At 36.4% G+C, this 12,158-nt stretch overlaps 1 protein-coding gene across 1 annotated transcript in view; it reads left to right on the top strand.

The window, feature by feature from the left end:
* The window catches only part of LOC127791803 (probable leucine-rich repeat receptor-like serine/threonine-protein kinase At3g14840), a 64,636-nt gene extending 54,125 nt beyond the window's left edge, over nt 1-10,511 (top strand). The window contains exons 23-24 of the mRNA XM_052321878.1: nt 9,377-9,527; nt 9,843-10,511. Coding sequence (XP_052177838.1) covers nt 9,377-9,527; nt 9,843-10,277 — 586 coding nt within the window. The 3' untranslated portion in view covers nt 10,278-10,511. The remainder of the gene's footprint in view (nt 1-9,376; nt 9,528-9,842) is intronic.
* The last annotated feature ends 1,647 nt before the right edge of the window (nt 10,512-12,158 follow it).

Genomic DNA, 12,158 nt, shown 5'->3' with positions numbered 1-12,158 from the left:
TTCCTGAGCATGGCAGTCAAAGGAGTGGCCTTAGGACCATAATCACGAACAAACTTTCTGTAATTTTCTGTAAGTCAAAAGAACCCCCTCAAACCCAGAACTGTATTCAGTTAGGGCCATTGGAGTATTGTTGAAATTTTACTGTCATCAGCCACGACAGAGATGATGTGGCCAAAGTAAGACACTTGAGGCTGAGCAAACAAATACTTGGGCCTATTGAGAAAGAGACAATGATCCTTACGTGGAGAAAAGCTTAGTCGGAGATGCTGAATATTTTCAACCCAAGTTTGGCTGTAAATTAAGATAACATCAAAGAAGACTAACACAAACTTTCGCAGAAATGATTGGAAAACATCATTCATAAGAGCCTGAAAAGTGGAGGGTGCCTGAAAACTGGAGGGTGCATTAACAAGGCTGAATGGGAACGGCATCACCAAAAATTCGAAGTGGCCATGGTGAGTGTGAAAGGATGTCTTCTAGCATCTGACGGGTGCATCCGAACTTGATATCCTGAATGCAAGTCCAATTCAGTAAAAAACTGAGTTCCATGCAACTCCTCAATGACTGGAATGGGGAATTTATCCTTCACAGTTTGTGCATTCAAGGACCTGTAATCCACACAAAATCTCCAAGAACCATCAGCTTTCTTAACCAACAAAATAAGAGAAGAGTAAAGAGACTGACTGGGCTGGATGAGGCCTTTCTCCAGCATCTTTGCACATTGCCATTCAAATTTTTACTCTGGTTTCAGGAATGCAAGGCTCATCACTGTTGAATCAAAGACCCTTCAGACGTTGTTCTTCCATCTCCGCCCAATTCAAGTGCTTCACAAACAGTTGTGGCAGTGAAGAACTACTCGCTACCCTTGTCGAGGAAGGAAACTATTACGATGACGGTGTCCCCACTGTCTTCCATACAAACGGGCTAGACTCATAGCACTGGTTACATTACGCGAGTTCTGAAGATCAACCTCAATAGTAATTTAATCCTGAAGACCGCTCAAGAAAATCCGAACCTCCTGGTCAGGACTCAATGAACTAAACACACCGCCAACTATTCAAATTGCCACATATGATGCATCTTGGAAAGTTTTCCCAACTTGTTGCTGCAAAAAGAATGGCCAAAATGCATATTACAATGGTGTTTAAATTGCTGCCAGACAAGGTCTGACCAGTCTCTCTCCAAATGGAAAGAAGCCAAACCCACCTTGTCTTCCTCAGCAGTCCATTGATGACGAAAGGAATGTTCCCACCATTTATGTAATACCCCATATTTCGTAGTATTAAGTAAGTTTATGGAATTAACAATCGGTTTGAGAATTTAGTTAAGTAATTGCCGAATCGATGGAAGGGAGTACCCTAGAATATAAATAACTAAGGATATGTCATTAACGAGTGTCTTGAGATAGGATTTATGACACTTAAAGGAATCAGAACGGAGACAATTTCTCGGTACGACTAAGTTTAGCCTGGAAAACTGAATGATCATAAATGATGCAACATTAGATATTTTTAAATTCATATACTTGAGGAAATAGGATATTTCAAGGGATTGTGGATGTTTGGAGACAAAAGTTCAATTTTTGAGCTAGGGACAAAATCGTAATTTTTGAGATTCAGGTAAAAGTGTAATTTACCTAAAAACCAAGGGTATTAGCATAATTAATCCCTTATTCAAGGACTAAAATGCAATTAAAATGGCCAAGGACCAAGTTACAAGGGGTCTAAGTGCAATTACCCAAAAGTTTGGGCTAAAGTGTAATTCTTGAAATCTTTTTCCTCGGGGCATTTGGGAGATTCAAGAAAATCCTCATAATAACTTTAGAGATAAGGATTAAGTCTCATGATGACGTTAGAGATAAGATGAAAGCTCATAATGACTTTAGAGATAAGATAAAGGCTTATGATGACTTTGGAGATAAGATAAAGGCTTACAATGACATTAGAAATAAGATGAAGGATCATGATAACTTTGGAGATAAGATAAAGGTTCGTGATGACGTTAGAGATAAGATGAAACCTCATGATGACTTTAGAGATAAGATAAGATTTGAAATGATTACAGAAAATCTTAAAAGATTTAAAATAATTGCAGAAGATCTTAGAAGATTTGGAATTATTGGAGAAGAACTTATAAGATTTGAAATGATTGGAAAAGATCTTAGAAGATTTGGAATGATTATAGAAAATCTTAGAAAATTTAGAATGATTGTAGAAGATCTTAGAAGATTTGAAATGATTGGAAAAGATTTTAGAAGATTAGGAATATTGTATTATAATGTGACTTACTTGGTGGCTAAGTTTCCAAAGCCTATAAATAGGGTGTTCATAGCCAAAGGTTTTCTCATTCAAAGTTGTGATAAATTTGTGCTAGACGAGAATGCTTCGGGTTTAGTGGATAGAGGGCTTTTAAAGCATACGTGAGGTATCACACGTGCAAAGCACTTAGGCAACGCGTGAGGTCATGTAAAAAGGTGGTTTGGTTAAAAGACTTGAGGAGTTGCACAAAAACCGAGGTCATGCACTAGGATCGAGGCATTCTGAATAGGTTCGAGATGAGTATTCGCCCCCAAAACTTGATTTATTGTGGGTGTTTCCACCCTAAAACTTGGTATTTGTTTTACCTAAATGTGTTGTGATTTCACGCAAAATGATTTTGTTGCATGCGAACGATAACCGATGACGGGTGGTTTCATGAGGGAGGTTCGTCCCTAAATGTTTCGTACATGTCCATTGTATTTTATAAAATGTTGTTTATATGATACATTGAGTTGTGATATGTGGCATTGTCATGCGTTTTGTGTCGTTCATATGAAATGTCAACTTGGAATGTTGTCTGGATAGTGTAGCCGTAATTTCCCAAGAGTGATGCCAGAATAATATATAGGGGTATCTTGTGTTGGTGTGCATGCTGGGATAGTCGCCTAGGTTTACGTGTCGAGCCGTATGGTCAAAGAAGTTGCACTAATATAACTAGGTGGTCCATATGGGATTTGAGTTGGGACTCAGTAGTGGTTCCTGGATACTTTTGAGTGGGAACAAAAGTACCACCATTTAGCATTGTCAGTAGCCAAAGCAGCCCCAGGCCGCCTGTCATGTTGCCCATGGTTAACACTCCCTTCACTCTCATCTTTGGTATCTAAGTGGGTGCTAGAAAAATTCTCTGGTGAGGTCTTCCAACCGGGTGGTCACTTCTAGTTGCTTTGCTTCATAAGCTGCTTGGTCTTTTTCTCTCTCGACATGATCCCTAGTGTGATCTTCCTAGTACATTTTTAAGAAAGTCTCAAATTGCCATTGAAAGGTACAAAAATCTCCCATAACTACTGGCTTTGATACTAAATTGTTATGGTCCATAGTTTGTGATCTAGTTATGGGTTTATGGTCCATAGTCTTGAAAGACTAATTTGGGCTTCTTTAAGAGAACCCAATAATTTTAGCTTCCACGTAATTCACCATTTTCATTTTAAGAAAGCTAACCCAAGTACAAGCATGACCATAAGGAATTGTTGCAGGGAGACTTGGTAGAAAAAGATTTCAACATTGTGGATGAAGCAGGTGGGGCTGGTAGGAATATCATAAAGTTGTACCCTGCAACTGTGACCAATTGCACACTGCAAATCCGCTTTTATTGGGTTGGAAGAGGGACAACTGCGGTCCCTGTTCAAGAAGTATATGGTCCTCTCAGTTCAGCTATATCCGTGGAATCTGGTAAGCTGTGTGCCTCTGGACTTTTGTTCCTTCTGTTCATGGTTAGAGAAGAGAACATATTCAGACCCTTTCCTTTATTCATTTTGAGGTACACTTCAATTATAGTTGAGGAAATTGATTCAGATGATTTACGCCTGTTTCATGAGGGATGAATAGAGACCTTGGAAATAGAATCAATCATCTCATTTTGTGTCAATTAATGCAAATAAAAGGGCTCATACCTCGAGTATTTTGTGTCGATTAATGCAAATAGAAACCTCTTTTTTTGCTTCTCTTTCCCCTTATCTTTTCTTCTTCCTCTCCTTTTCTTTTTCCCCACGTGCCTGCTGCTTGTTGCCTGAACTAGTCACTGGACTGGTGTGTGACTATCTAACATCCCTCTTCCTTCACCGAAACCATGGTTTACTCTTGATTTTTTTGCTAAATCAAACCCTCGTACTCTCTGGAACAAAACACCTTGATTTGATCAGAAACTCGACTGGTTTGTGCCTTGAATCCTTTGAACCCTTACCCTATTTATAGCTAAACCGACTATCCATAACTCTCAAAAGACCCTCATTGGCGCCAAGCATGAGGGAATGCTAGATGTTTGGTAATTTATCCTCCAACCAGGATAAAACGTCCCATTGAAGCAGCTAATCCCATGCATCTTGTATGGACATGACCTATCTAGCGTGGTAGTAATTAGTGAAACAAAAATATTTATACAAACCATCAAAGTAATTCCATCTCCAACTATCCAAAGATGAAAATCTATAGAAAAGAGACTTAATCCCCTTAATTGTTCAATTATGATACCAAGCACTCCTTATTTAGGAATTCTGAAATCCACAGAGAAAGAATTAATGAACTACATTTAGAGAATTGGGAAGATGTTTTTATGGTGACTCATTTTTTCGATGAATCATTTATTAGAACAGAAGAAGATTATGTAAACAGCTACTTGAAATCTCACTTATCAGATTCCATTGTGGTCACTGTCCAATCAGAATAAGGCGATAGGCGGAATTGCTATGAAACGACTTGTTAGTCAATTAATAAATTAGTTTGGAATTGCATATACATCACATCCTGGATCAAGTAAAGACTCGATTTTCAGCAAGCCAATCGATGTTTGGCCTGTTTCTCTAAGAAATCTAGGCTGTCATTGTAATACCCAGAAAATTCTTGAGGTTATAAATGGCATTTTGTGAAGGGTATAAAGGGAATTTTCAAAAGAATGAGACTTTAGGGTACACTAACAAAATTTTAAGTGATCGAATCGTCCGAAGGGAATACCCCTGACCTTAGATAGTTAAGGAAAATAGAATGGTACTGACGAGTGATTTGAGGCATAATTTTAGGTATCAAAAGAAGTTGGATCAAGAACAGTTTTCGATACAGCTGTCGATCAGGCTGAAAATCGAATCAATGTAAGAAACTTCCGAAAAGTCAATAGAGTGTTTTGAGGACTTAAATTTTGTATATGGAACAACCCTTGAGCTATTTCAGATTGAAATGAAAGGACTTAGGGTCAAAACAATCAACCAGGCCAAAGTGTAATTTTCTAATTTTGCCTGAAAGATGTCAAAAGGATAATTTTTTTCGAGAATTTCAAGGGTAAAATGAAGAATACTAAACTTGTGGGCCTTAGTGGTATAGTTGGATAGATCAGAGGTGCAAGGGCCAAAATGGCATTGGAATAAACTAGGGGGCAAAGTGTAATAAACCAAAACCCATAGTGTGAACACAGCAAAGAAAAATCAGCCTCTGCAATCCACCGCACGTAGCCATCATTTCAGGCGATGGGACGGCTAAGGGAGAGCTAGGGGAGGTAGTATATGGCGTGGGGTTGCTTGGGGGCCAAGCCCTGGCCAGTGATTGGCCGAGAGGTGGCCGGATTTTAGCTATAAAAGAAGCCGAGGGTTTTGACATTTTTTGCAACAAATTGGCCATGATTGGGAGTGATTTTGAGAGAGTGGATAAGGGGCTATTGATCTTTGCATCAAAGGGAAGAAATCTGGAGGTTTTGAGTGAGTTTTCATCGCATTTGGAGTGGGTTCGAAGCTCACCGGAAACACGAGACGGACTGCCTCTACCGACCTACAACAGCCCGTTTGGGGCATTTATCAGTGGCTTTTCGGCCAAAAAGTTGTACCATTAGGATCGACTAAGCGAGGGCTTGAAGAGAGTAGGATCAGATCAGCCATTGGAGAAGTCGCCGGGAACCGAAAACGAGGAAGAAGGTGGCAAGTGAGTTGCACGCGCCACACTCCACACGCAGGGCGCGTGAGGCCGCATGACATAAGGGTATTCTTGGAATTTTATCTCAATATTTTTCTTAAATTATTTAGGGATTTATCATGATGAAAAATTTGGGAAAAAGTTTGAGGAGATAATTATTTTTGAATTATTGAGGTGAAAATTATGAGAAAATTAGAGAAAATTATGAAAAAATCAAAGAAAATAGATTTCAATGCTCCTTTAATTAAACATGATGTTTAGGGAGTATCGTGGCTTGAGGTTGAGTATAAGTATGGGTGTTTGAGATTTGGCACGTAAATCGAGGTCGTGCACGAGGATCAAGGCATTTCGAATACATTCGAGGTGAGTGTTTGCACCCAAAACTTATTTTATTGTGGGTGTTTCTACCCTAAAACTTGGTATTCGTCCTATCTAAATATGTTTTGGTTTCATACAAAATGATTTTGTTACATGCAAACGGTAACCGGTGATAGTTGGTTTTACGAGGGAGGTTCGTCCCTAAACATTTTGTACTAGTGCATTGCATTTTATAAAATTTTATTTATATGATGCGTTGAATTGTGAAATGTGGCATAGTCATGCGTTTTGTGTTGTGCGTATGGAATGTCAGCCTAAAATGTTGTCTGGATAGTGTAGTCATAATTCTCTAAGGGTATTAACGGAATAATAGGGGTATCTTATGTTGTTGTGCATGTCGGGATGGCCGCCTTAGTTTTCATGCCGGACTATTTAGTTAGGAAAGTTGCACTAAGATGACTATGTGGTCCATATGCGATTTGAGTTAGGACTGGATAGTGGTTCCTGAATGCTTATGACTGGGAACATAATCCCTGACATAATTGTGGTAAGCCGAGTTCCTGCGTTGATATGACCCTTCTGGGCCGCGAGTGGTAACGATTGTTCCCGAGATGTTGGGGAGATGCACTGACCTTGCCCCTCTTAACCTAGAACTACGTCGTGTCATTGTGTTGGTATGGTGGCATAGCTTTTAGAGAGATTATTTTTTCCCCGTGATAAGGTTAAGCGCTGTGGGATTCTCTTGGACTAGGGTTTGTCGGGTTGTGTTGGTTTATTTCATGTCTTGCATACATTCATGAAAACGTGTTTTTGAACTCTCACTTAGATGATTCATCATCTAATATGGACTATGTCTCTGGAATATTCAAACGTTTCAAGTGAAGACAGCGGTGCAAAGGGAAAATGGATTACCGAGAAGTGACTGCGATTAGTGAATAGTTTATAGTCTGTTGTTTTCAATTATGCTGTTTATTTTGATGACGTCATGTAAACGTTGGTTTGACTTTATATTATGAATAAAGTGGTTTTGGTTATGTTCTATTGAGGTTTAGATCTAGTTTCCGCATTTGTGGTGATTTACCTATCTTAGTTTATTAATGATTCTAAGTTGATATACTGGAAAGGTGTAACGGGATCTTCGGAGAATAGTTTTTGTGTTAAGTTTCTGTTGGAAAAAATATATATATATCCCCAGAATCTTATGTTATCTAACGTCCTGAGAGAGCAAGGTGTTACACTCATGGCCTAGCCTAACCTGCCATAGCTTGAGTTTCGATTTCAAATTGTGCCGGCAAAACCAACAGTGTTAGCTATTTGCTGCGTTCACACTTCAATAGAACCCATATCTGACAAGCAATACATAATCCATTGAGCAAAAGAATAGTATTCATCTAACAATCAATGATCTTCAAATCCATATTTGACAAGCCTTGAAAATTACTTCATGATATGTAACAATAAATGAAAATTACCATTTGCATTGTTTAGATGCCATCCAAAACACAGTTAAGAACAATCAAATTTGTATCTTCACAAACATATATACAATCTCTTATCATTTTCATTATTTTTTATCGTGCAGATTTTGGTACAGATGGTTTGTCCACTGGTGTTGTGGTTGGGATCGCGACTGTTGTAGTTTTGGCTGTTATCTTACTTCTAGGTATCCTTTGGTGGAGAGGTTGCCTAAGACGCAAAGAAACAATGGATAAAGGTACTTTAAGGCTTATAATTTTAAATAAATAGCAGCTTTTCGTTGCCATTTCTATGCTTTCTAAGTTTGTGCATGTATATATGTTTGCTAGATTCTTTTGGCCCTGTAATTTTAAAATTCTCTCTTTATCAACTTCAACTGCAATTTTTTTTTCTGCAAAATATTATTTAAATATAAAATTGTTTAACACTTTATTTTGTGAAAATAGCTTGATTTACTATTTTACTGGAATTTCAAGTGTAATATACTTTGCCAGAATCAAATATTTATTTAAATCTTTATTAGGATTATGTTGGTTATTATATCTAAAACTGTTTCTTATTTCACTTGTCATCTTTCACAGACCTAAAAGGTTTAGACCTGCAAACTGGTTCATTTACTTTAAGGCAAATTATAGCTGCCACAAACAACTTTGATGCTACTAATAAGATTGGAGAAGGCGGTTTTGGACCTGTTTATAAGGTATTCTTAAAATGGATAACAGATCCCAAATCTATTATCACATTTGAACTTTGATAATCACATATGTCAATAAAAATTCTTCTGATCCAAAAATTCCCATGTTTCTATCATGAAATTCCAGGGGCTTCTATCTAATGGTACTGTAATTGCTGTAAAGCAACTATCTTCCAAATCAAAGCAAGGGAATCGCGAGTTTGTTAACGAAATAGGGATGATTTCTGCTTTACAACACCCTCATCTTGTGAAGTTGCATGGATGTTGCATTGCAGGCAATCAATTGTTTCTAGCATACGAATACATGGAAAATAATAGTCTTGCTCGTGCTTTGTATGGTATACTTCAAGCAATCTTGTTTCAATATCAGACCATTTCTGCACATGTTTAAGAACGTGCCATTTAACTGATAATTCCACATTCTTGTTCATTTTCTTTTTGAAGGCCCAAAAGAGCTCCAGTTGAAATTGGACTGGCAGACAAGGTACAAGATATGCATTGGTATAGCTCGAGGTTTGGCTTTTCTCCATGAATAATCAAGACTTAAGATTGTTCATAGAGACATCAAGGCTACCAATGTGCTGCTCGACACGAATCTTAACCCTAAGATATCTGATTTTGGTTTGGCAAAACTTGACGAAGAGAATAATACCCATATAAGCACCAGAATTGCGGGAACTTAGTAAGTATATGCTTTAAATCACAGTTGATGAATTAATTGTTGTTTCTTAAAATCATTATCATAAGTTTTCTAGTAGTGGTAACGAAGTTATTTTTCCCTTCCAATATATTTAATTGTTTATAGTAACACTGTACATAGGCCAACTTGTTTACAATGACGTATGACCACATACTAATCATGGGAAGGGGAAGGTTGTTATATGATATTCTTATCTACAATGACATGTATGACCACATACTAATCATGTAGAACGACTATGTAAATTTGAATGTGTAGTGGATATATGGCACCAGAATACGCAATGCACGGCTACTTAACTGACAAAGCAGACATATATAGCTTTGGAATTGTTGCACTAGAAATAGTCAGTGGGAAAAGTAACAGTAGTTTCCGACCAAAGGAGACCTGTTTTAATCTTCTTGGTTGGGTAAGTTGAAAACTTTCTTTCTTGCCTCTTATAAAGTCCCACAATCTGCGATATTGGATTTCATTTCGAGCTCAATGGATGAAAGAACACAATTATCAGAGCTAGGGGAAGAAATTTGTTTACTGAAATAACGTGACAACTCTTATTGAACAAGTTGGCTTATGAATTTATGGATTACCATGACGTATTTCTTATTGGTAGTGAAGCACTTGTTATGTTGCCAATCTATGTTGAAGAAACAAATCTTAGGGCCCTTGCTTGCAGTTACAACGTATGCATGCATATGATCTAAGTTCTAATATGTTTCTCCCTTAGGCACTTGATCTAAAGAATGAGGGGAAATTGATGGAGCTAGTGGATCCAAAGTTGGGATCAGACTTTAACAGAGGCGAGGCAATGGTGATGATTAATGTAGCTCTTATGTGCACTAATGTCTCCCCGTCAGTTAGGCCTGCTATGTCTTTAGTTGTAAGAATGCTTGAAGGCAAAACAATTGTTAAGGAACCGGTTTCAGATGGAAGCAACTTAGTTTATGACCAAATGAAGCTGAAGGGGAAAATGGATGACCAGCAAGACAACCAAGAAGTAATGATGACAGATAGCACGTCCAAAGGCACGTCAACCAACAGTACATGGACTGATTCTTCTCAACCTGCTAGCAATCTCTACCCGATCAATTTGGATTCTGAGAACAAGAGATTAATAGCAAGAAATGTTGTAGCACATCATTTTGGTAGGTTTTCATTTTGATACTCCTTCATACAATATCACCTTATAGTTTTTCCTTTATTCCCTTTCTTTTCCCCATTAGTTTGGTGATTCCTTTACAACATCCATCGAATGCATAATGTTGCTTCTGGCAAATTGAGGAAAAGAATCTGCTTCAAAGGGAATCTATCTCTTTGCTTGTGATTTTCTTTACTAGTGTGTTTGGATAGAAAATACTAATCTTTATATGTTTAGGTCCTTGAGGATGCTTTCTTCCACCTTTTTCTTAAATGGGAATTTGAGTATCTTTGATTTGTGTCAATATATTGTCCATGGAAGCCATTCTTATGTCAAGAAAATGGTGAAGGGGCAAGATGTGCAAGAATTGAGATATATACTCATGTTGCTGGGAAGTTGGGACGAATACACCACCTACTAAGCCCTTGTAAACTTGGGGCTTTTGTCCCTCGAGATAGACTCCAAAGCTCAATTTAGATTTTAATAAAATGAAGACGAGCAAATCATGCAAGGAGTAATGAGAAGAGTAGAGACTGAAGGCTTACCTTCTTTCGAAGTATTCAGAGCTTGTATGGTCTAATTAGAGATGGTTCGAGCATAATTCTTGTTGGAGACCTTACTTCAAACATGACTCTAGAGTATGGTCTGGATGTGGCTTCAGACTCATGCTTGTTGCGCCATTTCGAGGACCATACACCCTAAAAGTCAGTGTGTAAGACTCTCATAAATTAACATCGCATGCATAAATTCATAATAATTTTACTTAAATTTATAATAATTTTATCTAAAATTAACAATAGTTCATAATAGTAAGTAAATTTTTTATTAATTTTAAGTAAAATTATTATGAATTTATGTATGCCACATTAATTTATGAAAATTATTTATCAAACTCATTTATAAGTATATCATTTTTTGTATAATAAATAGCATTGTTTAGAAGCACAACAATTTCCTATAAATAGAGGAAGATTTGCCCAATGGAAAATAAATATGCTAGAAGAGAAAAGCAAAAGGAAAATTTGACACTATAAAGCTACCTACCATTATGTTAATTGTTTGCTATTTATTATTAAATTTTATTTTTAAGCCAGATAGCTAAAAGAGATTTTATAAAAATATTTTATTAATAGTATTTTATAATATCAAAATATAATGTATGCTTATATAATAGTATAGATATTAAATGTCATCTTATTGAGTTATTCAAATCTCGCATGTTCATTTTGTTTAGACTTTTCTGATTAGTCTATCATATTATGAGAATTTGAGTTAGAGTACATGATCAACTCACATATATAATAGCTATATTAAAATAAAAAAAAAATTGAGAATCTTATCTTAGAATAGTATTCTTTTTAATTTTTTCCTTTTACTTTATATATATATAAATCTCCTATGTAATTAAATTCATTTTATTTTATTATTTAAAGATTTTCTATGATATATACAAATAAATTTATTACATTTCACACTATATTATTAAGAGTTTTGAAAAGACCCATTCATTAGATCATCCTAACTCAAATAATTTAAATTGTTTCTTATAAAATAAAATAAATAAAGAAATTTCCTTTTAAATTTTGAGTTGTGACTATTGGGCCTTTCAAATCCATTTGATGTGACATAGGCAAAAGATCATAGGTCCAAAATAATTAATAGATCTCCCGGAGACCATCATGAAGCTCCAACCTAGAGCATTTTTCCTTCATTAACGGGGATTCCCGAACAAAGTGTAAACAAGTTAATTTCGATATTCAAAAATCTCTTTGAGAGTGCTGCAAAAAGAATGAACATTATTTATAAAGAATTATAGTCCTAATGAATATCGAAATATTAAGATAGACATTATCTATAAAATATTTTAATTCTAATAAATCTTGAAAAGCTTTACTCTTTTATAAA

This window comes from Diospyros lotus, chromosome 15, assembly GCF_014633365.1.
Source record: "Diospyros lotus cultivar Yz01 chromosome 15, ASM1463336v1, whole genome shotgun sequence".
NCBI lineage: Eukaryota > Viridiplantae > Streptophyta > Magnoliopsida > Ericales > Ebenaceae > Diospyros > Diospyros lotus.
The sequence above is the reverse complement of the archived record's forward strand: the minus strand, read 5'-3'. Positions and strand labels throughout refer to the sequence as shown.